The 27,725-nt window shown below is 29.8% G+C and overlaps 4 protein-coding genes across 8 annotated transcripts in view; 2 read left to right on the top strand and 2 right to left on the bottom strand.

Annotated features, from left to right (window-relative positions):
* Window positions 1-1,396: 1,396 nt before the first annotated feature.
* Window positions 1,397-10,671, bottom strand: LOC146533067 (dnaJ homolog l(2)tid, mitochondrial-like). 3 transcript variants are annotated; one of them, XM_085195971.1, is made up of 11 exons: window positions 10,463-10,670; window positions 10,079-10,293; window positions 9,647-9,880; window positions 9,129-9,297; window positions 8,490-8,584; window positions 8,065-8,223; window positions 7,616-7,687; window positions 7,217-7,324; window positions 6,815-6,920; window positions 4,033-4,066; window positions 2,041-2,180 (listed from the first exon to the last, which is right to left on the bottom strand). In XM_085195971.1, exons 1-10 carry the CDS (start codon window positions 10,635-10,637, stop codon window positions 4,053-4,055), a joined length of 1,347 nt encoding a protein of 448 aa, XP_085052097.1. In that variant the 5' UTR covers window positions 10,638-10,670; the 3' UTR covers window positions 2,041-2,180; window positions 4,033-4,052. The 3 variants fall into 3 exon arrangements, with proteins under 3 accessions (XP_085052096.1, XP_085052097.1, XP_085052095.1); XM_085195970.1 differs by lacking the exon at window positions 4,033-4,066 and having other exon boundaries at window positions 1,397-2,180; XM_085195969.1 differs by lacking the exons at window positions 2,041-2,180; window positions 4,033-4,066 and adding an exon at window positions 4,408-5,972 and having other exon boundaries at window positions 10,463-10,671.
* Window positions 10,672-11,883: 1,212 nt separating this feature from the next.
* Window positions 11,884-22,699, top strand: ktub (Tub domain-containing protein ktub). 2 transcript variants are annotated; one of them, XM_085196949.1, is made up of 7 exons: window positions 11,884-12,089; window positions 12,221-12,344; window positions 12,456-12,545; window positions 14,418-14,599; window positions 16,715-16,898; window positions 17,584-17,783; window positions 18,152-22,699. In XM_085196949.1, exons 1-7 carry the CDS (start codon window positions 12,048-12,050, stop codon window positions 18,554-18,556), a joined length of 1,227 nt encoding a protein of 408 aa, XP_085053075.1. In that variant the 5' UTR covers window positions 11,884-12,047; the 3' UTR covers window positions 18,557-22,699. The 2 variants fall into 2 exon arrangements, with proteins under 2 accessions (XP_085053075.1, XP_085053076.1); XM_085196950.1 differs by lacking the exon at window positions 12,456-12,545 and having other exon boundaries at window positions 11,899-12,089.
* A 192-nt stretch (window positions 22,700-22,891) lies between these two features.
* RpL28 (ribosomal protein L28) lies at window positions 22,892-23,434 on the bottom strand. Its single transcript, XM_085196951.1, has one exon. It carries the CDS (start codon window positions 23,352-23,354, stop codon window positions 22,935-22,937), a length of 420 nt encoding a protein of 139 aa, XP_085053077.1. The 5' UTR covers window positions 23,355-23,434; the 3' UTR covers window positions 22,892-22,934.
* A 232-nt stretch (window positions 23,435-23,666) lies between these two features.
* LOC146533064 (uncharacterized) overlaps window positions 23,667-27,725 on the top strand; it is a 38,287-nt gene continuing 34,228 nt past the window's right edge. For both annotated transcript variants that reach the window (XM_085196948.1, XM_085196947.1), the window contains exons 1-2: window positions 23,667-23,955; window positions 24,741-24,883. In XM_085196948.1, the coding sequence (XP_085053074.1) occupies window positions 23,864-23,955; window positions 24,741-24,883 (235 nt within the window). In that variant the 5' untranslated portion in view covers window positions 23,667-23,863. The remainder of the gene's footprint in view (window positions 23,956-24,740; window positions 24,884-27,725) is intronic.

The following is a 27,725-nucleotide window of genomic DNA, read 5'->3' as shown; positions in this document are numbered from 1 at the left end:
TGGGGCACTTTTCTCTTTTCTTAACAAAATGCAGCTTAGAAATTGCTACTCAGTTAGTTATCTCTATATATTAAGTCTACAATGTGAGAGGCCGTCGTGGCGCATCGGCAAAAGGGTGTGACTGTAATGCGACGGTTGTGAGTTCGATCCCCACTCGAGGAAGTAAAATATTTATTTACGTTTATATTTCCATTTCATCGCTCTCTAGTGTCGAGATAAAGCGCGGCGTTGAGTTCTGCCACTTAACACGCAATGCCTCCAGAATTCAGTAGAAAGGGGGGAACGGAGTGTCTTAACACTAGGTTCCCTCTGCCTACCCTGTTGTATACGGGGTACAGTGTGAAGCTGAAAAAGTTATAATAATAATTTACCTTGAATCTGGTGTTTAGTTTGGAAGCTAAAACACTGAAAAATAGTTTCAACTTAACTACTTGTGATTCAACCTATTCAATTTCCTTCAATTTCCGCTCTGAATAGAGACATTACATTCTGAATGGTCGACATGAAAGCTGATTTTACACAATGTTTTACCTTTTGCCTACTTTTAAAGTCAATAAAAAAATAAGGAACTTAGTGTTAAAATACTCCCGTTTCCCACTTTCCACTAAATCTTCGAGACACTACAGATTGTGGCGGAAAGTTACGCTGTGTCTTGTCTTAGAGCGAGACAAAGAAAATAATATATTCTTCCGAAGTGGGAATCGAACCTACAACCATCGCGTACAGGTACAGTCAAACGAAGGCCTGTTTCTTCATCGATTATTAATATAATCTTCATTAGTGTAAATGGATAAACTATTTTACTGAAATGTATAAACTATAGTAATATTTGAATACAAGATTGATCAATCTATTTAATGAATATAGGGTAAGCCAATTATTAAGTCCAAAACATTTTGATTGATGATGATGTAGTACGTCGAATTAATTAACTTCCTCATCCTAGCATAGAAATGGTTGTTTCCTCACATTATTTGTTGTACATGTCTATTCATTAGTATAGCTGGCATATTTTTCGTAATAAGATCTTTGGCAATTTTGGCTTCTACATATTTAAGAAAAAAAAACTATTTTTTAGTATTAAAAAAAAATTTGAGAAAGAAAATAATTTCATAATTTTATTTCCTCGCTCTAGTAACGCAAAACGCAGAGTTGAGTTCCGCCACTCAATGCGCAGTGCCTCTAGAATTCTATGGAAAGTGGGGAACGGAAGTGTCTTAATGTAGAACGGAGTGTCTATTATAAAGTTTCCAGATTGTCAACCAATCGTGCTTTGTGCGGAATAAAAAAAATTAAAAATGGTCTCTTTCAACTCACTTTGATGGAAGAACTGATTGTATGTGTGTGTAATTACTATCTCTGAACTCAAATAGGATAGTACAAAATGAAACAGCTATTTTAATTTATTTTTTATTACCATTCTACAAACTAGTCAACGGCTATATACAGCTAGGTTAATGCTTTGGGAAAAAGATATATTTACTAAAGTAACATCATTTAACAAAAAAATAACGTAACAGTGTAATGTTTTATTTCAATATGGTTTGAGCACACTCTAATCACACAATACAATCAATTTTTGTAGGCTTTATTTAAAAATCGATTCTTATCGATTGACGTAAAACAAATGAATGTGCGAAAATTATTTGAAATCATATCACAGTATTGTATATAAAATATAATATTTTATGCGTATCCCATACATATTCGATTTCCCTTTCATTATGAAGAAATTAACCTAAAATTGGAATATTTTAACTACATGTGCTATGTGAAACCGAACGTTATCGCAAAGCCGCCATAAATGGTTTAGTCTAGTTCCCTTTATTAGATATGGAGCTCTAACAGATAATAAAATATAGTGTTGTTCTATAATTCAGTTACTGTAGCGATTATAATGAAGTGAATATGGCAACACCAATCGCACAATGCATTAATTTTACAACAATAATTCTCATTTTCAAAAGAAAAAAAAAACAATCTCCAATTTCTTACTTTTCCATAGAATTGTTAGAGCTCATTTACTAACATATAACATAAAATCTATCCCTTGCTGCGTTTAGATTCCTTCACGTCGTCTTCACTCTCGGGGACACCGCTCGGTATGTTTTTCTTATCTTTAAGTGCTTCTTTTACAGCGTCGACCAAGTTTTGCGGATCCGATATTGAAACTTTATTACCTGTGTAAAAAAATATAAATAAATGTATAAAAGATATAGGATTATTTGATGAATCTTAAAAGAATTATTATATATTTGTTATACACACATTCATAGCGTAGGAATGGGCGCATCCCAGAAATTTTGCTAACAATAAATTTGCACACAAACATATCTGTTCAAAGCTAAAGTCCAGGTCCTCTTCGGTCTCTAGATACATCCATGAACACATTTTAAACCGAAAATGAAGCTAAATTGGCTATTAAACAGTACAATCAATACAACGCTAGGCTAAGTCTATATAAACCAAAGACAACATTCAATTATAAATACATACTAGTATATACCCACGAGTTTAATAATAACGGCTGTCAGGACCTATATACTTTATTTTGCTTAATACATATATCAAACCTTACATTTAAGACATTTTAATATTTTAGTATTGTTATTACAATTAAATTACGAAATACTGGCATCATTATCATCTTGTGAATTATTCTATTATAATATATTAACTAATAAATCTCAAATATCAAATTAACTACAAACATCCCTGGTAATTAACTAAAATGTACAGTTTGTAATTAATGTTATAATTTAAACTAATAATATGTCACTGTCAATAACATGAACCTGGCAAACGATGAAAGTTTGTGATTGTGGAATTTATGGAGTGCGTGTTCACGCATTAATTAACTTTAGGGCTATTTGTGTTGCGTGCCAGAATTCCTGTAGTAGAAGTTTGGCTTTAAATTCACCAGAAATATTTTAAATGTCAAAGTTTTTTAAAAAAATCCTGACTGTAAATTATCATAGTATTGGCATTTGGTGACCAACGTCTGTATCGATTTTGAGGTCATTTAAAAAAATGATAACGTTCAAAGAGAGACTATCATAAGAAAGAGAAACAAACTATTAAATAATACAAAAAGAACGAGAAAAAGGAAGAGAAAATGATCGTATGAAACCCAACATCCATTAATTAGATAAATAACAGAATACTATCATTATAAGTAAGTAGTGTGGATGAAAAATGGATTGGTATGTTTGATGAGTGACTATTTTTAATTATGATATATACGTACTAATGATTGAAACATGTAACATACTATGGCAAGGTCGACAGAAGGAAGGGTTTTCCGAAAAAAAATCAAGACATTGTACGTCGAGTGGCGGAACTCAGCGCCGCGCTTCATCTTGTTACCAGAGAGGAAATGAAAATATTAGATAATTTCCAAGTGGTAACCAAACCCACAACCGCGTTTACAATCATACACACTTGTGCCACTACGCCCCCGGCCTCAACTAGGATTTTCTTTTTAGACAAACGAACAATCTCAAAATAATAAGATTATTATTTTAACATTTAAAAAACAACAAACAAATATAAAATAATAATACTAACATGTAGTTTTTGATAAAATATTTTTTTCATGAAATCAATCGTTTTATAAACATTAAAGATTTAGAAAAAAGGTTGTTTTATTGATTTCATTAGTGTTAGTTACTAACTCGGTTACATATAAAATATTGAATTTTGCAACTATTTTGCAACCGATTATATCCTAACGGATTGATCTGAAATTCATGTTGGCACATACGTTCAGTTTGAGCGACAGTTAAAAGTAACCTATGTGACGTTATTTAAATGTAGTTATAAAAATTTGATACAAAAAAATATATTAGATATTGGTCACTTTGAGTAACAATTTAGACTTATTTAGTGTTTAACATTACCTACTCACATAATTCATCTATCAAAAATAATGACAAAATGGCTTGTTACCAATATAAAAACTTTTATGACTGTTATTACAATTAATGTACATATAAAAGGGATGATTAACTAAAGTAAAAAATAAAAACTTACAGAAAAGCTGAAGTTTCGATTTAAATTTTCTCACCTATAGAGCAAAATTAGGAATTAGATTATAGTCAAATATGCAAAAAGTAAACTAAGTATACTGTAATATTTTTCCTATAAAAGTACTTTGTTTTTATAACGTCTTTAATATAGTCTTATAAAGTCTTTTTCGACAGTTATTATTCACCTCTCATCTTTTTTGTGTTAATATTCATATCATATTAAAATTTACTTCTAGTTCTAGTACTACTATACTATTAGACAATGCAAAGTTTTCAGGACCTTTTTTACCAATTTTTAGGTTGCTATTTAATATCAAACTATTAAGGATTATAGCATGATGGTATAAGGGCAGCAGGATAACAAATAAAACTACAAACATTTGTACTATTCGTATATTATCCAAATTTAACATTCACATTATATACACAACCATCATACTACAATCACTAAAATAATAAAAAATATGAAACAATGCATTAAATGCTTAAAATATTTAGAAATATTTACATTATGGGGATTTACGTTTGACGTTTATACTATATTTAAGTTTACTATATTTAAGTTTTGATATTCAAATACATTTGTTTTACAAAAAAAAAAGCTTGTTAACATTAAGTAGTAAGCGTGAGGCTACTTAATTTTTCTTAATGAATATATTAATTTACCCAAATATACAAGTAATATTTAATTTAACACATTTTATTGTGTACCTTGTAATTGATCTGAATCAAAATATAATTCATTAAATAAATATATATAAAATAATAATTTAAATTAAATATTGCTAGGTAAAGTTTTTTCTTTAAACGTCAAATGTAAATCTTATTTAGGACGAAAAAAAATATCCTATAAAGGTTCCGTTTTTACCTTTTGAGGTACGAAACCCTGCAAATCGCAATATCCTGCATATGAAATATGCTTTAACTCGTACACATATAAATTGTGAGATCTAATTTTGTGCTACGATTGAGGCAAGTATTCTTTAGCAATGTGATTTTACGCTTTCATTTCTAACATTAATTGAAAAATCTGAATGCATAGAATTGGTATAACAATGATTTTATAGATGAAAATTGGAAATATTAATAACTTTAGTACAGATAAATATTTTTGTCTGTGAAGACAAAATTCGAAATAAGCAATAACGCTAAATAAGTGATTCTTTTCACTTAGAATAAAGTATCTGTACTATTTTCATATCTGAACTCAAAAAATACTGATATTTGATTTTAGCATAAATAAATGTATAAATTAATACGTAGTCGTATTTTTTATACAAGAATGTAAGTAGATAACTATGTTATGATAAATCTCCAGCTTTAAATAAAGCTATTCTATTTGAGGAACATTTATTCTAAATCTTTGATAAATATAATTAGCAAAGAATAAAAATTTTTCTTATATAGAAAATCTAGAATGTTTTTGATTGCAACAGTCATCAGTTCGAATCCCACTGGACAACAAAATGTCACACAACAAAGAAAACATTATTTAATACTACAGCACTAAACGAAACAAACAACAGACAGTGGCCATATACCACTTTCCACCATAAATATTATTTGAACAAAACAAATCGAATCTACGTACCATCATATAGGTACACTAACAAAAAAATCACGCTTCATACAATTCAGGATTCTCCTCCCTTCTTTTACGCATAGCATTAGAATAACCTAACGGCAAATCTGACTTTAGTAATTCATCATCTGGCTTCTCATATTTATCAAAAAATCTATTAACATCGATTTTACTGTGCGGATCACTTAATATGTAGAAGAAACAAAACAATGTAGTCATTGTAAAACCGATTACAAAATTAAGTTTGTTTTTATTGAAACTATCGATTAAGCTGTCTAAGAAGGTCCATTGCTGGTCACCGCTAAACTGTTCGCGGTTAGCTTCGTGAATTTTTTGGTCACTAGATTCTTTAGTATTTTTCTCTGTAAAATAATGATTTTTGAAAAATGAAATATAGATATTTATGAAAAATAAAAATTTTGTAAAAAAAAGGCAAATGTTTTCGACTAACTTGTGAACTTTTATTGCTATTAATTTTCAATAATAACGAGTAAAGTGGAGTAATTTCTTTTCTATAAAATTCTATTAATTTCATTACGCCCAATATAAATATTTGAACAAAATTATTACACAGCACTCTATTCTCTTTACATTATAAAATAAAAATACATTTTATTTATTGTATAATACTTATAAGCCAATATAAAATATTAATATTAATTATTTATTGTATAATTAACTGAATTCATTTTTATAATAATATGTTGGAAGTTAAATATTTTTCTTAAATACTAGTTGATTATAAAAGTCAGTTTAGCTCAATAGACACATAAAAAACTCATTTTTAAAAAAATATACATAATTTAAATGAAAATAATTCCTCCTCAATTTGTTAGCTCAACGTAGGTAATTCAATATACTTAAAACTGGTAAATTCCAGTATACATATAGAAACAACTAGATTAAACCAGTACAAACTTAATCTGAATAAAATTTGCTGTAAATATGTTTAATGAAAAAAATATATTGTTATGTCGAATCGATCTCACGGTAGCATGTAGACAATTAAGCAAGTGCCGTGGTCGTGCGTATATAGACATTTACTATATACATATATTAAAGGCCAAAAGATTTGGGATCGATTCGACCTCAAACAGCACTAGCTTAAAATTCTCCGATTTAGGGGCCGCTGTGAAAGTGTAGTAGTAGTAACTACAAAATAATATAAAATATATATATACATATAAAAGCTAAGTTTTCTTACCATCTCTGTCGTATGACACTCCATGTATTTGTCCGGGAGTGTCTTCCTCCATTTCTGCGTATGCATATATTAGAGCTTTTTGTTTGTCACTCAGTGATTTTGGTACCTAGTAAAATATATTTTTATATAATATTTATACGAGTTTAATATTTATTACAAAAATAATAATTAAAAACATAATGCCGTTATAAAATTAAGAATATTGAATAAGTTAAAATGCTATTTAAAATTTTATTATTGTTTAAAATATGCACTTCAAAATCGTACATTTGGAGATAATAGAAGTAGAAATTGGTTTTATTGTTTACCACAACTTAAAATAATTTATTTCCCGAGTAGGAATCGAACCCACAACCGTCCTCATCAAAATTACTATTGTTTGATAAAAAAAGTATAATTCACCTGTATTTTAATATGCACATAGTGATCTCCGTAACCATGTTGGCTGACGCGCTTCATTCCTTTTCTCGACAGACGGATTGTGGCATGAGAGGAAGTGCCTGGCATTATCTGTATAACATAAATATATAGAGATAAAACCATAAAATCATAGTCATTTTTTGCTAATTATGATGTAGAAGGAATGTGTCTACAAATGCGATGGTTGTGGGTGCAGTTCACATTAAAAAAATTAGGAGTGTCTTAACAAAAGGCTCTTCTAAAAAAGTTTAACCAAATTTCCTGTTAATGTTAATTTTTAAGCAAATCCGAAGGCAAGGCCAGTCAAAATAATATTGCAAAATATTTTTTCTTATATTAATTTAAATAAAGAAAGAAAAAAAGAATTATAATTCATAATACCTGTATTGTATGATCTTCGTAGATGCCCTGTACCCTTACTGTACCTCCCAACAGTGCTTGCGACACAGAAATCTAAAAATAGAATAAGGAATTCACTAGCTATGTAAAATATTTAGTGGTATATACACAATGTCTAATTAACAAAGAAAAGACATTTAAATAGAATCTTTCAAAATTAACATATAATTATAAATAAAAAATTAAATTAGCCTCACGCTGTATCCCGCACACAGCAGAGTAGGCAGAGGGGAAAATTTTCCTCAATTTCCGCCGAATTCTAGAAGCATTGTGAGGCCTCAACGTCGCGTTTAGCCAAAGCAAAGAAATAGAAATATAAATTTAAATAAATATTTAATTGAAATAATTTTAAATTACTACTAAGTAATTTAATGTTACTACAAAATAATTGAAAGTTTACTACCAATTAGTTTAAATTTATTAGTGCTTACAGTACAATCGGTGTGTACATCAGGACCATCCCGTTTAAAGTAATCCGAGCTTTCAACTTTAAATGTAATGAAAATTTCATTATTTCCCACTGCCATACGAACTGTCTGTCCGTCTTCTACGCCTGCTGGTACCGGCACTGTTACTTTTTTTCTTTGAACCTGAAATATAGTTTTAAAGTTTAAAAATGTGGAAAGTAACTCTGACTACATGTACAGTGGTTAAATTATTGAATGCATTAACATGATATAATATAGGCTATATAGCTTTTCTTGATAATAGACTGTTCAAATGTTTACAATTTGAACGGTGTAAAGTAGCGATTAGCTTGTTCAATCCAATACACTTATCAGCCTTATAATAAAAGTACAGAAGTAAAGATATTAACATAATACTAGTAGAATTTTATAACATTATGAATACTTACCGATTGACCTTTCCCTTCGCATTCGCCACATGGAAATTTTATCATCATTCTTGTACCATGACAATGTCGACATGTAGATCTCATTACAAACGGTCCTAAAATATACAATTTGTGTGATTTATTTTTCAAAAAAGTCTAAAAATTATAGCAGGATTTGAACCCATGCTCTTAGCAACCCATTCAAATAGCAAGTGCTCTGATTCTACGCCATATATTCTTATAAAACTTCGTCGAATATCCTATATGTTGTATACTTGTTATTTGTTGCTAGCATCTCTATCATCTTGTTTACATCTATGTATAAATAATATGTTTTGTCTTTTTCAGCTGCACAGTGTATCCCACATTTAGCTGAGTAGACACAGGGAATCTATTCTCGCAACAACATTGTTTTTAGTTTTATTAAACTATTATTTATTTATTGCCATTAAGTCAAAATAGAACTGTATTTGACAATATTTTTTTTTTGTGGATTCAATCACACCCAGATGAAAATAAAATATTTCTCTGCCTGCGCCTGCCTTATGTGGGATAAAGAATAAAAAGCACAAACATACATTTTATATAGCTTCACAGATCTCACACATCAAGATTTTCATTATTTCTTTAATGGTTAAATATTAATAAAATAAAACACACCTCTAGAAAATGTTTCCATTCCGGTCCCATTACAATAAGTACATTTAATAGCCTTAGTGCCTGGTTCACATCTGGAGCCCAAACATTTAGGGCAAGTGTCTACCACATTTATGTTTATATCTTTGTTGACACCACGAGCTGCTTCAGTAAACCTTAAGTTAACTATGAACTGAATAAAAAAGTCCATGATTAATTAATAAAATAATAATTTGATTTAAGTCTTACAATTTAAAATTTTGCTCAATAAATGATAATAATTTTAATATGGGACAATATAGCAATTGTATACATATATTGTATGACTGTAAGCAGAAATGGTTCTGGATACTAGTACCACTCTAGCATCATTGAGTTTGCCAATTCAGGTGTAATAGACCCTAAATACTGTGTTCTGTGTATCAACTCTGATATAGACAAGAATAAATCTGAAGCTAAATGAAATAATTAATTAAAATGTTAAAATACCACCAATTTTATCTAATTACTAAGAATATAGGTAGAATAGTTTAATGACTTACTTCTTGAGATGCACCAAAACCAAATTTACTCTCAGCAAAGTCACTAAATGCCTCACTTTTGAAACCGGCATCACCAAATATTTTACGGAAAAGCTCTTCAGGGTCAATAGTTGATTTATACTGCCATTGGTGGGAAAACCCATCTGAGCCTCCGGGAGCACTGCCCATGCCCATTTGTTCAGATGTTGTGCCATAAGTATCATACTGTTTGCGTTTGTTTTCATCAGAGAGGATCTGTAATAGATATTTATTTTGATATTTATTATATTATACATGTTTTATTTGCGAATATATATATTTATTACTGATATATATATCATATCTACAGTTGTAGTGCAGTATAAGTATGAATTATCAATATCCTACTTTTGACTTGTATAATTTTGAATCAGAAAACAAACAAAATAATTCAATTATAGAATGTAATCTTACTTCATAAGCTTCTGAGACTTCCTGGAACTTTTTCGGAGCCTCGGGATCCGATTTGTTTGCATCTGGATGATATTTCTTAGCTAATTGATAATAAGCTTTCTTTATGTCTTTGGCTGAGGCATTTTTGGACACTCCAAGTACTTGATAGTAATCAACTCTAGCGCTCAGTTTACTTGTAGTGTGAAAATATCGGGGTCTCGAACTAAATCCGCTAACTACAATTATTTGAGGTTATGTTACAAAGTTAGTTCTAGAACATTTCTATTAAGTATAAATTTGTTCATCTCTATATTAGTAATAAGTGAAATTGTAAATGAACAAAAGTATTTGCTTTAAAATAAAATAAATTAGAGCCGGTGATGTAATATCAGCATGAAAACTTACAGATCAAATTTTTCCGACCATTTACAGCACTAGATACGAGAGGACTATCAAGACAATGCCTGCAATTATCAAATCTATGAATAAACCTGCATGAGTTTTTTGAAACTTTGCTACTGAAAACTGCACTAATTGTTTTTTGATTTAAAAATCTAATGATACTCCGATATGGATCCATTTTGAAAAACTGAATTGACAAATGTCAAGTTGAGAATTGAAATTATTAAATTGTCAATTAAAATGTTGCCATCCTGTCTCACGACATTAAAAAATATTACAGTATTCAGCACTTACAGAACGGTAGCGTATTATATCGAACAATTTTAGAAAAATAAATATACCCATCTTCTTCACACTTTTTCCTAAGCAATGCAAATAGATCCCAAAAGCAAATAGATCCCCCATCTATTGTTAAAAGACTCAATTACTATTTTCCGTTGAATTTTCGAGACATTACGTATGCTCTATTTCTTGTTTTGTTTTTTAACGTCAGGATGTATCCCGCATGCGGCAGGATAGGTAAAGGGAACCTAGTGTTAAGTGTCCCCACTTTCTGCCGAGTGCTGGAAGCATTTTATTTGTTGAATGGCGGAATTCAACGCTGTGCTTTGCCTGAACACCAGAGCAAAGAAATTAAAATATTAAGTCCCTTTATTGGGAAGTGAACTCACAACCATAGCGCTTACAGTCTAAGCGCTGTGCTTCTGCACTACGACTATAGATATGATATAATATTCTATTATATTAAAGAATTTCAAATGTAGTTTTTACTCATTAAATTTGTCCTTCCACCGTAGATCGCATCAACGCTCACCAGACTTGATGCGGTCAAACGCAAACCTACTCAATATAAAAAAAAACTAAATGTTATCCTTAAACTAATGAATTTCGTTCAAAATTACAAAACAATAACCACATATGGAACAATTAATAGATTTTATGTTTTAGTAACTATCCGTCTCCATAAAAGTGATTGGATAATTGAAAAAATCACATTGGTTAACATCGCATTTTATTGACACCCACACTATATTTTACTTACTACAATAAACAGTTGTGATTAGAGTGCAAAAAAAATTAAAAACTTAATACATTGCCACCAATAACTTTGAGGTTTTATGAGAACTATTAATGTCTTTCATAAACTGTAGGATAATAAATGAAAAGTTGAAAACACACTACTTGTTAATATGTAGGTACCTAACAAAGCGATGATATTTTAGGCTATTGTTTTTAACACTAATAATCTTCTTTATATGTATGATATTTCATTTGCTACATTTTTTACTGTATACTATGCTCTAACATGTCTTTAATATAAATTAAAACATTAAAAACATATTTATTTTTTATTTTAAACATTTTTATTTTCTAATTTGATAGTTGTCAGTGGGATAGTGCATAAATTTTGTAAAATGGCAACATTTAGTTCTCACAGCAACGGTAGGCAAGATGATTTATAAACAAAAAATGAGCTTAAAAATTACCAATATTTGTATCGAATTTTGAAATAAAACTATATTATAAGCGATAAGTATTATTTAGTGAACAAACAATAGATATTTGTATGGTAAAAGAATAAAAAGACATGGCTTCAGTAAATATTCGGGATCAAAAGATCGAACAGCAAGTGAGTGATTTCGATTATTACATTAAATATCTTAAACTATTTCGATATAAAATTATAGTGTATAATATAGAAACCAGTTGTGATTTATAAGAAATATCATCATCAAGTGCCAATTTTCGTTATAATTTCAGCGTCAGTTGTTAGAACAAAAGATGAAGCAGAAACGACAAAACTCAGGAATGGTTCAAGCTAACGATTTAAGAGTGGCTTCAGCAAAACGTCCTATTTCTGGAAGTCGATCTCGTGAACTTCATGGTAACAACAGAAATATATACGTTTGGATTGTGCTATTATTTAATTTATTTCATTTAGCATGAATTTTCGTCCTATTTTTGTTATGCGTTTCTTTTAATTTTCCCATAACAGGCTATGATGGTCCGATGCAATTTCTTATGTCGCCTGTGAACCCTGACCAAGTTATCCCCCTCCAAACAAATAGAGTGTCAACTTATGATGGTAAGTTTTTCTTTTTTGTTCATTATAACTTGATTTTTTGATTATGTTTTCATTATTCCATACATTATACTTTATTTCAATTTTACATGTAGATGTATCATACTAAACTTATATTTAATATAAGCTATAACCAAAAACCATATTTTAAATAAATTGACTACCCAACATATAAACATGACACACTTTTATCAGCTTTATTAAATAAAAATCAGTTGTAAAATAATATGAATTTGTGGCTCCAGTGGACTTACATGACTAACATATTATATACCTAGTTATACCGTGACTCATTTGCTAGAATGTGATATTGTATTTTGGAATGAGATTGTTTAGAAATGAAATGTTTTGCTTATGAACTTAGGAATGAGTAATAATAGTTTTGATATACATAAAATAATATTTACATTCATATTTAGAACACTATCTATTTTAATATTTTCTATGAGTACATATAGTAAACACATTAATGATAAAATTTTGTTATAAATTAAAATAAAAGTATAACAATTCATTTGTTGTTGCTATGGAGATCCACCATACAACATACAATGACTTAAATTTGGGTGGCAAGCAGGGAATCTTTACTACTTTGAGACATTGCATTGCACTTGGGAACTCAATGCCAATTTTTGTGATGTTACTAGAGCGGGGAAGTGAAAATAATTCTCCCGAGCGGGAATTGAACCCACTGACATCGCATTGTCAAATCAGACACTACGATTGCGCCACGGCAGCTTTATTTATATATTGCTCTATTAATTAAATAAAATATTTACTCTTGATTTTCCGTGTAAGATATTTTAATTTATGCAAAACTGAGTCTTGCAAGTTCAACATTTAATGTTTAAAAACAATTTTAACATACTTTTTATATATGTAATTTTTTCTTGTTATAATTCTTTTCCTTTAGTGTATGTCATACACTAAATGCATTATTTTGAAAGACATGTCGCTTAGATGGTTTGAGTGAGGTAAAACTATTAAGGTAAAATCTGTGTTCCACATTGTAATAGAAACAAAGGATGCATTTCAAGATTAATGTCTTTATACTACCCAAGTTTAAAAGCGTTCTATTGTTTCTTATTCACTGGTATAATGTCTTTTTTTTAAATAAAATATTTAAGTTAATTAATGTAACTTGTCTGTGAAAATATTAAAATTCTGTGGTCAAAATCAAAACGTCAGATTTCTGTATTGGTTATATTCATTCACTCTGTTTCAAAAAAAAAATAAAAATACTTGAAGCATATTTTCCAGAATTAGGAACTCGAATCGAAATTTCTAACTGTAGGTTATGGTGTCTATTCACATTCACATGTTATATGATTACACCATATTAGTTGCAATGTGTAATTTTTCCTGAAACAATATATTTACAATATTTAACGTCGTTTTTACAACATTTATTAATATCTGCAGCCAAACCAAATGCGAGGTTTTTGTACTAAATCGATATATTTTGTCAGTTTCATTGTGTTCTCAGTTTCAACAAGTCAGTAGAAAAAATAGAGGCGTTTATTTTAATTATTTTCCTAAATTAGATAATCAAACGAAATTAGGTAAGCTAATTGAAGTAGGTATTAACACAGGCATGGGTAGTGGTGAAGAGAAATGCGAGTTTGTATGAGACGTGATAAAACGAGACAATGACATACTAATAATAACATAATTATGAACTTTAATGTGTATTTTTTCCTGTAACATTATATGTACAATATTTGACGTCATTTTCACATCAATTAATTTCTGCAGTCAAACAAGATGCAAGCTTTTTGTGTTGAGTCAATAAGTATTTGTCAGATTAGTTCACTCTGTTCTCAGTTTTAACAAATCAAATGGAAAAATACACGCGTTTATTCTCATTTATTCCAGAATTAGGCAATCAAATCGAAGTACTAACGGTAGGTGATGACACCGGCGAGGGTAGTGGTGAAGAGGAATGCGAGAGTGTACCAGTGTGCAGTATGGGACGCGATGCGAGTACAGACGACGTTTGTGCTGATGCTGCTGTGGCGCCGTTGGACGGTCGACGGAGAGATACGTCACCTAGTCAGGTAATGATTTTTAATTGGTTGTAATATTTCTTTAACGTAAGATATTTTTTAGAATTACGTGCCTGAAAAGAAAAAATACTAAAATCTGCGTGAGACAGTACTAAAGAAAAAGGCCGAGAACTGGTAATTTATGGGTAAATTACAAAAAAAAATCGAACGATTATATTTGTCGTTCAATTTTAATGAAACTCTCGTTACGCGAGTTCGACCCATACTGGTTTTTAAGATGGCTTTGATGCTTAATCTTTTTTTTAACTTTCTGCTTTAGACAGAACATAGCCTTTAGCAGGGTTAAAATCAAACAAGTATTTTGATTTTAGATAATCAAAGGGAAATTTAAAGAACTTTGGGTTCATCTTCATATATAAATGATTTAATTTCTTTAGTACATTTCCTATTACAAGTACCAATACATTTTCCTATTACAAAAAATTTGTATATGCAGGAAACTAGTTTATATTGTTATTTGTTCACTAGGTATATTTCATAGGGGGCTTTTGTTATTTATTTACAATTCTAAAATCCACAATGACTTGTTTTATTAGCGTATTTACGTATATGTTTTAGCTTATAGCTTAGTAAATATTATGGTCTAAGTGAGAAAAATTAACACAAAAACATAATTTTCCCACCATACTAAGCGTGCTCTACATTTCCTACGGTTTCTAATTACTATCAAAAGCTCATTAACATCGCAAATGGCGAGTGGGCATTCATTTATGCTTAAAATATTTGACCTGGTTTAATTAAAATTTATATACGAGTATGTTATATAAATTTTTTGCTTTGCTTAATAAAATTAAAAGAATAATCATAGAAATATTAAAATTAATAGATATTTTGTTATTCTCGCATACGACAGTAAAAGTCGTAATCATTAATTATAATAAATTTGTAATTATTAAGTATAATTAATTATTATAGATAACATACATAGAGAATAGGACCTTAGTTCTCAAAGCTTTGTCCACTTGCAAAAGCTATTTTCTACCCAAAGAAAATTTTATTTTTTGGTAATCAATAACAAACAATACGGACTGAAATTACATAATTTATATAATATAATTGCAGTAATCGCCTAAAAAATTTAAATGAATATGCTTTCGTACTTCACAAACAATGATTCATATTGTACTCTTTTAATATCTTATACCCGAAGTAAGAACTGTATTTAAAGGATATAATAAAGTGATTTCTCACCACGTTATTGATAGTTATATTTAATTTCTTTTTTTTACTATATATTTCGATTTAGGTTACATCAGAAGTATTGATTAACTAAGATGACGTCACTTTAATTCATAGAACGTAGGTATGCGCGTAGTAATATTGAGTATTGGTCGTATTTGGTCGTGACCATGCAAAATGGAACCAAAATATAAATAATATTTATGCTATATATTTATTAAATATTGTTTTTGAAATTAAATTTTATATATATGTTGAATATAATAAAATATACTAACGTTTATATATTTAATGCCACGTTAATTGCATAGCAATAGCCTTTCTATAGATATTTTCTGATCTTGACATTAATTTCGAAGTGATCTTTGTGTAAAAAGATTTATTTAATCTTTCTGGAATGGGTACTGCCCAACTGGCCCCCTTTATTCCTTCGCCCATGGTTAACATGACCTGACTCCCTACTACATAAACTATATTTAAATCAAAATGCGTATTAATTAGTCACTTAGATCATTTATGTGGTTACCGTTTCCAGCTCATTGACATAAAATAGTAAGTCACACATTTACTGCAATAGTTCCTTAACACTTTTAGTGCGAAACGACTTACCGTGGACATGTGGTACTAATTATTAATTAATGTAAATAAAAATATATCTTACATATGTAGTATAGGTATATTATTATATTAGAAATATTTAAAAATGTTGCTCTCGTCAAGATATTCCGTAAGTGCATATAAATTTTATTTCTACCAATCCAAAACAATTCAAATCTTTTCTATGGGAAATATAAGCAATATAGCTATATTATACGTAGTATATTAACAACGATTTCTTGGGGACTTTTATGATAAAGCCCAATTCTCGCAGAGTTTTTAATGGTTATTATAATTTTAATATACGCTACCACTTGTAAATCCTTTCAGTCGGCAGAAATAGAAGGATCAGTAGAAGGAGCAGTAGAAACATTCGTTGTGACACCAGCCAAACATGGTACTCTATATAAATGTCGAATCGCGAGAGACAGGAAAGGCATGGATAGAGGGCTTTACCCAACGTACTTCTTGCATTTGGAGAAGGATTACGGCAAGAAAGTGTTTTTGTTGGCAGGTGGGTTGATGTTCTCGGTTTTAGATGATAGTGTCAACCACGAAGATGCCCACAATTTTTTTTTTGGATTGTCGCCAGCGTCATTATCGTCTGAAAAGGCGCTTTACTTATGTACTTTACTTTCATCGTGTAGTAATTTCTGTTAAATGTGGTTGTCACTACGCATTTACAAGATTTCTAGTGAAATAATCAATACTTGTACTGTATGAGAAAGAATGACCGCGTCTTCGTAGATGGCACAATCTATATATAGGTGTTCTTTTCGATTATGTATTCTAAAAATTTAGTTCTCTTAATTTTTGAGAGTACGTAATAAAACATAATAAGCATAAAAAGCTTACTAAGCTTTTATGTATTATCAAAACATAAAAATGATAACATATATAAAAACTATAGCGCAAATTTGTATAAAAATAAGTTGATTTAATTCACTCAGTGTTTTGTTTTTTCATATATTATAATGTGACGTAATTTATTTTCTTTAAATTAATTGCATATAGGTTCATTAATTATGTTTGTCATTAAACATGTGGTTTTGTGAAAACCATAACAATAATATGATGGGTACAATTAAAGTACAGCATGGTAGAGCAGTTAGGAAATATCTTACACTAGATGATTGTAAGTTCAAGAAATGTTTATTTCTCTGATTTATTAAGTATTTATAAATATTCTTTACTTTCAGGAAGAAAACGTAAGAAATCAGCCACATCTAACTACCTAATATCCACCGATCCGACTGAATTAACTCGTCAAGCCGATAGCTTTGCGGGTAAACTGCGGTCTAATTTACTAGGAACAGCGTTTACAGTGTACGATAATGGGAAAGCATGGCGGAAGAGCCATAGAGATGAACCGAGAAAGGAATTAGCGGCTGTTGTTTATGTGAGTTGAGTTTTTGACTGTTATTAGCTAAATCTCTCTTAAGGGAGGCTCATCCACCCCTTCCAACAAAAGTTTGCACTAAAATTTTAAAACTTTACTTAAGAATTGCAATGACAAAAATAAAAAGAACAGACAAAGGTACAGATGATAAAACTATGTAGAGCATTGAAATATATTCATATAAAAAAGTTATTTAATTAAATATTGATAGTACACATTACATGATAATTCATTGCTTCTTAGTAGTTATTAATATACTTCTCATTAGGCGTACATTGCAGGTTGAATTACCGCATAAAAAAATAAAGTAAAACAGTTTCTCTTTGAAACATCAACCCAAAATAACTCTACTAAATAAATATTTCCAGGACACAAACGTGCTAGGCTTCAAAGGGCCACGTAAAATGACGGTCATATTACCCGGCATGACTCCAGACCGCCAACGAGTGACAATAGCACCGCAAGACGACAGCGAAACACTATTAGAAAGATGGAAAAGTCAAAATTTCGACGACATTGTAGTCCTACACAATAAAACACCGGTGTGGAACGACGAAACGCAATCCTACGTATTAAACTTCCATGGCAGAGTTACTCAGGCGAGTGTTAAAAATTTTCAAATAGTACACGATTCGGAGCCAGATTACGTTGTCATGCAATTTGGTAGGATTTCAGAGGATATTTTCACTATGGACTATAGGTACCCTTTGTGCGCTTTGCAGGCGTTCGGTATAGCGCTGAGTTCGTTTGATAGTAAATTGGCCTGCGAGTAGGTTTTTTAAACTATGAATTGCTATTCTTTTAATTGGTAATATACTTTGAAATTGTAGTTTGTCATAATTGAAACTTCTATATATTGTAAATTGTTTTTTTTTATAGACAGCCTGAAATATTATAAATATGAAATTTAAATAACGTTTTTTATATTTAATTAAAATAGAATCTTAAGCCATAATGTTCAATTTAGTACAAATTTTCTGACACCGACTATTGTAATATATGTTTTAAATTAATTTATATTGTTATAACACTCCATATATTAAATGAATTTACACTGCACACACACCACAATTACAATTAAAATAATCACAATTTAATGTCAATAATTATTAGCAACTAGATTTATATGGAACTAAAATATATAAGTATAAAATACAACTCGGACTTGAACTCCGCCACTCAAATAGTGCACGAATATAAAACAGATTATATAGTTATACAATTTGATAGGAAGCAAGATATTTTCACTAAGGAATATATATACCTAGAAATTCGTAAAATGGCACGGAAATAGATAGAATTTTTATTGGTTTTTGATGATTTTATTATTATAGATTCAATTTTTTTTATTAATGAAACACCAAATTCAAATTAGACTTTTTTTCTTTCAAGCCAGCGTGCTATTTATGAATGTGAAATTCAAATATTTATCGTAATTATTCTAAGTAAATCTTAAACAATCAATTTAGTACAAATATTGTTCTTAATTACTTTATAATATTAAAACACTATATTGTAATAAATGTATTGTACATTGCGCACACATTGGAATGAAAATAATCACAATTCAATAATAATTATTATTACATACATCTAGATGCGTGCATAGAGAAAGGAGTATATTATACTCTACAAGTTAACGCTAGGTTCACTCTGCCTACCCTGGTATAAGTGGGACACAGCTTGAAACTGGAAAAAAATCGAAGATATTGTTGATTGAACAAACATAATATGATAATAAACGCACATTTTTTTTTACTTTTGGTGCTTAATTCTAATGTAGGTTGTATTTATATTATTTCATTGAAATAAGAAGAAACAATATTAAGAGACATATTAATTTGAATGATTATGCATAATTCTCATTATAATTATTTAGAATCACATGGTTTTAATGTGAAATATTATTTCACCTAGAATATTGCAGTTACGGCCATTTTATTTATTTATATTATTTTATTTAAATTCAAAATATTCCATAGTATACACTTTACTTTACTTTTACTTTGTTAATATGAAATATAGATAACCTTTAACATTCCAATATTTGAGAACTGTTCTTGAAATTGTTTATTGTATGAATCATGAAATTTTATATATTCCTATTATAACTTGCCTTTTTAAGTTTTATATTTTACACTCCATAAAAAATAAAAACAATGTGTAAATTATATTGTACTAGTCAATATGTGTACTTAGAATTTAATTTAGTTCACTAAGAATTAGAATCATAGTCAAGTTTTATAATGATAATTTTAAAATATATATGTTACTATAAATAGTACAACTACATTTTATAGTAATCATACAACACTGCAGTGGATTGTTATATCAATTTTTGTTATATGTAATTTACTATAATCATTAGCGTTTCTACTCCAATCACATAGGTTTTATAAGCTGATAAGGCACTACACTTTTGACTTTCCACATTTTTGAAACCATTTTTTAAATCAAGATTGTAACTCCTCTGGGTTTGGTGAATTTAAATGCAATGGTGTTTAGAACCTCACTCTTTTTCTTTCACTTTTGACTGCAGAAATGACCCCAATGACCATTACTTACCATTGTTTTAACAATTTGCGAATTCTTCGCTCATCTCCTTCAACGTGTTTTAATAAACAAACACATTGGAGGGGTCAAAAAATCCTTGAATTTGTGAGTTGTCACCCTGAAGTTAGGTTATTGAAGAATATGAAAGATAATCAAAATCCTAAAATCTAGCAGCATCAGACATCTATAGCTTCTTAAGGCAGACCACGACACGTCGGCTATACTGTAATTTATGATTGGCCCCTTGCCCCCTTGTATGTATTAAGAGTTATTGACCAAATCAGTATTACTACATCAATAAGCTTCTTCTATTCCGACAATAACACTACATTCCAGTCATTTTCACTGCCTTTTATAGTCTTTGAATATTAGTTAGGAATAACGAAATAATTTAATTTTTTTGGTAATAAAGGAGTTAGGGATAAAAAAAATATTTAAAAAGCGCACATATTGTCTATTCTTCGTAAAATGAATGTTAGTATAATATGGCGTTACTATAATATGACGTCATTTATTAGTAAATAGAGTAATTTATAAATGGACTGTTTAAAAGGCAATGAAATTCTTTTGTTATTATATTCTATTTATAATTTTTTGAATTCTCAAAAGTCAAAATAAATGTAAAATTTATTTTGAAAATTTAATAGTAAATTGCGACTTTTAAATCACTACATGTCTTTTAAATATATTTTATATAGTACATAGTAATTTCTGTTCTATACTTACTTCTATATTTATGAGAAAGTTCTTCAAACAAAATTGTAAATATCAAATGACACAATACCACGCTTATTTATATATAATATAAATATAAATATTACAATTTTTTTTTAAGTAAACATAAATAAATATATATTGTTTACCCCAATGAATGACCCCATCACAAATAAAAAATAAATTAATTAAGTGTAGAAAAATAAATGTGTGCCTACGTAGTATATGTGTATAGATAGATTAAAAATATAATCTAAATGAAATTGTACGATAAATAATTATAATGAATTAAAAGCATTGAATTCACGAGCTTGTAATGTGTATTTGTATGAATATTCTACAATTCACCGAAATTTTCATAATTAGATTATTTTTTAGCTTCACGCTGTATCCCGCATATAGTAGGGGTCGCAGAGGAAACATAGTGTTAAGAGTATGTTCCCTACGTTCCGAACAATTTTCGAAACATCACGTGTTGTGAGACGGAACAGAGAATTTCGTCAGTCAATGCAATATCTTAAATTCTGGCGCAAGTGGAGAACATAGTGTCTTCATATTAGGTCCTCTTTGCCTAACCTGCTATATGCGATATATGGAAAAATCATATTTATACAAATGTGACCTAATTATGTTTATTTTAAAATAACAATTTATACTTCTTATGTTAAATTTCATATAAAATCACCCCATATCATAATTTGTATATACATATATATATTAAGATATAGTATATTTGGTGTATTGTGCCTTTGATAAAAATAGGTTAAATGTTTGTGCCTTTTATTTCCATGTCTACTATGTATTTTGTACCTGAAGCTTATTGTATATGCTCTTCTTTCATAGAACTAGAAATGCTTTACACTACGTAGAATGGTCTGTAAATTGTAAATTGCTCTACAAAATGTTATAAAAATGTATAACATTTTGTGACATTTATTATAACAGTGGTAAATTAGTAATATTTAATGAATTCTGTGGTCTATATATAGTTGCTTTGGTAGTGAACCGAGTCTATACATATTACAAGTTTCAATATAATGGCCAATAAAGTGCAACGGGGACACACAAATTGTGTCCTATCTCAAAACTTGTTTGTAGGTTGACTCTCTTCACCACAATCGTGGTTAATGACAAAAAAATTACATTTCAAGATGGAATTGAACAACTTACAACTATAACTAAAAATATCTTTAGGTACATTACAAGTAGTAGTAGTAGATAAATGTGTAGAATGTCGTTTTTGTTATTTAATATATTTTATTTTTTAATAAGTCACATGAAATAAAATGAACACCTTCAATTCTAGTATAATGTTTGTACTTTCTTCACATACATTAATATTTGTACCACAAACTCTAATATAATCTCAACTCACAACTTGGTTACACCAATTTTCTCAAGTTCATGTAAGAATAACAATTTGCTCATTTTTCTAAAAAAAACCATATTTGACTATTTTAACTTTTTCAATTATGTATATAATTATTACATGAAATATTTTTCTATATATCCGAATTTTAAGTCATAATGAAGTTTTTAATTAATCATGTTTGAGGCTTTTTATTTATTAACTTAATGTATAACATAAAAAATGAATTAATTTCCAATTGTCTTATTAAATTTGTTTTAAATAAATAAGATTAATTTTATATTGTTATTTATTTCAAAATATATCCTTAATTAATTTATAACCTTAACAAATTTATGACATCAAAATAGTACTTGATATAAAACAAATTATTCTTGTTAAATAGATTATTTTTTTTATAATCCACCATTGTATTGCAAAATTTGAAATTATTAGAGCACACTATGCAAAAAGGAATTAAAAATGATAAGAGTTTGTAAGATTTTATATTTTTTTATTTATTTTTACATACAAATTTAGTCGACTTTAGCGGCCGCTGCGGCAGGTTTCTTCGCCTTAATTTTCCTTTGGGATCGGAGGATCGCTGATGCACGACGAAGAGATGCTTTAGCCAAGTCTGTGCGATAGTTGTTGGCTCTGATCAACCTTTTCACTTTGTGGAGTGATCTTCTGGCACCGGCTTTGAATGGGCGGCGGATTAAGTTCTTAGCGGGTTTGTTTGTTGCCTTAGCTTTCTTGTACACCACTGAAAAACCTTTCCTGTCGGGGTTCTCGACCACGCCGATAGCCTTCTTGTGGATCAAGCCATTGTATCTAAAAGCGTTGAGGTTAGTCACATTGTTGGGCTCCTTACTGAAAGGCTTTTTGATGTTACGCTTCTTCACAAGGAAAGCGTTGTTGTTTCTAATTATCATCCAGTTTAAATGAGACGACATTTTCACAGTTTGCACGTAAAAATGACTAAACAACGTGCTCACGACGTGTCCGTAGACAAAAAAGAAAGACAGAAGACTTTTAATTCTAAGTGTTACTAGGTTTGTAGTTATAGACCAAAGACAACTCTTTAATAGTCGTAACTTTTTGACGTGACGAAATGTGTTGTATTAAACAAAAAAATAATAATTTCAATTTAAATTAATAAAAAATACATGTTTAATTATCGTGTTTATAAAAAAAATAAGAACAACTAGCTACATATAATATAAACTACAAATACATTGTCTATGGAAATTACCGTTGTTTCGTCATTTTTGGCACTTATGGTGATATGTCAAATTCCAAACTAAACTTGTCAGGGACAATTTCGCGTAGGTTCATATATTATCTCTTTTACGTACTTTATATTATATACAGTGTATCTTATTTTAAATGTAGTTCTTGTTTAAATAAATGTATATGTGATTTGTGTAAAGTGCCAAATTGATGTCTCGATTTTGTCGGTATTATGAATCAGTTTGATCAAAATATAAACAAAGATATGATTGATTCTGATCTTATTGACGTGGATTCCTTTGATTTTTCGGATAATCAGACATGGTCAGTACAGTAGTTACCTTATTTATAAATTAAAATGACTACCTTTCTCCTTTGAAGCACCAAATGTGTGTCACATAACTAGACCCAAACTTGGCATGTCTATACCTGTTTGATTATTTATTATTCTTTTTACCTTAAACCGCTTATTTAACTCTTAACTTAAATATAAACTTTAAAGTGTGGCATCATGCAGTTCAGGCAGTCATTTAATGATTGCCTTAACTGCATACTGTAAGGGTATATTAGACATGCTTATTTAAAAAAATCTAGTTCAGTTTAAAATTGTTTACACTTTTCATCAACTAAATTTATCCAATTCAAATTTAAAGTGAATAAAATAGGACTTTACATAAAATATTATAATAATGTCTTCACCTTGAACATTATCCTTATAAATGATAAGATAATTATTGCACTAATTTAAATTGTGTATTTAGTCAAATGACTTCAAAAAAAACTAATGTTTATTAGTAAATATTAGTATTAACTTAGTAAATATTTATATATTATTAAATTGTGTATTATTTAAACTCTTAAAATATACCTCTTAAAATATATTATGAAAAAGCATGGCATTGAGTTCTGTCACTCAACACACAATGCCTCCAGAATTCGGCAGAATGTGAGGAGTGGTGTGTCTTATTACAAGTTTCCCTCTGCCTACCCTGCTGTGTGCGGGATACAGCATTAAGCTGACTTTTTTTAACACTAGATTTGCAACATGCCTACATTTTAACAAAATACAATATAAATGTAACAAAATTACCAAGTTGTTTTGTACATAGGTTATATGTTACACCAGAGGACTCAGGCCAAAAGGTAGACATTGTGGAATATAATTTGTCATGTGACTGGCCTATTATCGAAGATGATGATTATCTTAAAGCTGAAAAGGAACTAAATACCATATTGGATAACATTCTTAAAAGTAAGTAGTAATATTAATTATCATGTACATTACAGTATATATTGAACATCTGACTGGTGTCTGGTACTTGTAGGTTTTATTTTCACTCTGCGCCATGATTTTCGTTCTCTTAAGTAGAAATCAAACCAATCCTGCTATGAAAGACAAAGTGTGGTGATCAGTTCTACTGCTCAACGCATTGTCTCTTCTCATTATGGCAAAAATGATGCCATGTCTGAGAGAGTGTGGAAGATGAAAAAATATATGTATAATTTGAAATGAACATAGATTTAACACATAACATCATCATGTTTATATATAACATAATTGATATATTATTACAGTTCAATTGTTTTGATAATACAATACTAATAGCTAGTTATGGATGACTGACATTTATCATGCTTCACAGACTTTCAACAAAAAACTTATCATATATATCTATATATATAAAATCGAAAGGTCACTCACTCATCACGAAATCTCAGAAACTACATGTGCTAAGAATCTCAAATTTTGCATAGGAGCTATTTATAGGACGGAGGCGCTCGCTAAGATGGGAATTTGCAATATTCGACTTCTAAGGGGTTGTTTTTGGGGTCGAAAGTTTGTATGAAACTTCGTTACTACAAATGCTAGGAGTCTCAAATTTTGCATAGACGTCACTACGACGTAGCCATGGAGACAGAAATTAATAATAACATAGTTCACGCGGGTGAAACCGCGAGCGGGCCGCTAGTAATTTATAAAGGTGTTTTGGAAGCATAATAATATTTTTTGTTTCCTTATTTTAGTCAGAAATGCTTATCACATATTATATTCCACTTTATATTGTCAAAGTTACCATTGATTATAGTAAGTTAAACTAGTAGTCGTACTATTAAGTAGGTATATTTCTTTTCATCATCTTTTATCCATGAAACTGAATCTATCACTTTATTTCTGAAAACAATTTATAAGGCCACTTGTAGCGCAAAGGCACAAGTGTGCGACTGTCGTGACAGGCTATGGATGGGCATCAATGCCCACTCGAGAATATACAATATTTAATAATTTCATTTATAAACGTAATTTTCATTCATAAACGAGGCAAAGCGCGGCGTTGAGTCCCGCCACTCGATGGCCTTCAGAATTCGACATAAAGTTAGAAACGAAAGTGTCTTAATGGGGTCGGAGTGTCTTAATAAGTTCTTCATTCCCTGTGTCTAACGTGCTATGTGCGGGATAGAGTTCAACAGATTTCTTTACTCAAAGTTATATGTAACAAGACGGAGATTGTAATAACGCGAAAAAGTATAAAGCTTAAAAAATCATTGATATATTTTAAACTCCAATATTGATTTTTGCATGTAAAAATATACATATTATAGAAATCACGACTGCATACGAGTAAGTCACGGAACAGTTCAATGCCAATGCAGTCATTTAATGGGACTAATGTATCTTTAAATGTGTTTTTATTTGTCGTCATTGCGTCTGTTTCAATTGAACGTTCTAATGGCTGTGTGTAATTATTTGCTTAGAAGTTAATATTACTACACCCAAGACCGATCGTCGACCGACCATTTGTGACCGATAGGACTTGCGAAAAATTAATTATTAATATTAAAAATGTTTTCATCTTACTGTTTTCCGTTTTCTTCAAAAATATATTTTCCTAAATCTGTTTGAACTGTCGGCAAGAACCCACAGACAGAAAAACTAGCATTTTACTTCTTAATAAATAATTCATTATAATAACATAAACTTGAAACATTATCAAGCAAGTAATGAGTAACATAAAAATAACTCAATGGCACTTACTACCGTTATCGAGTAATAAGACGGAGGAAGTGAACGAGGAAGCCGACCTGTTGCACGACAGTTTTCCAATATGAGAAATATTTTCTACGTTATTCTATGGATATTGTAGTATTGTGTATAGAACATAGAAGGAACTTCCGGTTTTTGTGTCATACGTACTCTCCCAGTGACGCATCCGGTTTATAGGTATCGATTAGAGAGATGCGATTGTGCGACAGTGGAAAAATTGCTTGTTATACATAACAAGTGTGGATTCGATTCCTATTAAGCTTAATGTCTATAAGTTTAGAATGGTTTCGAAGATGGAGTATAAAAAATTTAAACCCCCTAAGCTATTTTAAATAATATTACAATTTAAGGTCGCTAAGAATTCAATTTTGTCACTTGGTAAATGCATTTGCTACAGAGAATTGCCTAAATCAGAGTAACGGTTTATTAACTGTGAGAAAACAGTTGTTCCTAATGTTTTTTACTCAAATCGAGCTGCCTTATACAGCTTAAACGATTAACGTTTTAATACCTTATTAGCTCTAAAGCAACCGGTAGTGGTTCCGTGTTATATTTAACATGTACCAACGAATACCATAATTCTCATTTGTGTTGATTTATATACAACATAATACAGAAAGTGTTAAGATGTTACTAAAATTCTGGTTTTTTTTTAAACTTCCCGCTGTATACCGCACATAGCAGGATAGGCAAAGGGAACCTGGGGACAGTGTGCCCCACATCACGACTGGCCTCTATTTACGAAATTTCGTTGTTCTAATAAAAACGTTATAAATGATGAGTATTTCCTCCATCACAACTATACCTACTTAGGTAGTGTTTCCGTTCCGCATTTACGTCGTGACAAATAGTTTACTGGACGTTTTTATTGAAACAACCGTTTTCTCACAATGTTCTGTAATTATTATACGATATGGTATGATTTTAGTCGATTTATAAAATTCTTCGTACATTCTTTGCGAAAAGACTATTTTCGTCTTTTCGGTAAGAGAAATAAATTCGTTCACTGTCATCAACTTCTTCATTTTTGCCCTCCGAGGGGGCCTCATGC

This window comes from Heliconius melpomene, chromosome 13 (genome assembly GCF_056956725.1).
Source record: "Heliconius melpomene rosina isolate 202511_hmr_F chromosome 13, ASM5695672v1, whole genome shotgun sequence".
Lineage (NCBI taxonomy): Eukaryota > Metazoa > Arthropoda > Insecta > Lepidoptera > Nymphalidae > Heliconius > Heliconius melpomene.
This window is presented reverse-complemented; position numbering and strand designations above follow the sequence as displayed.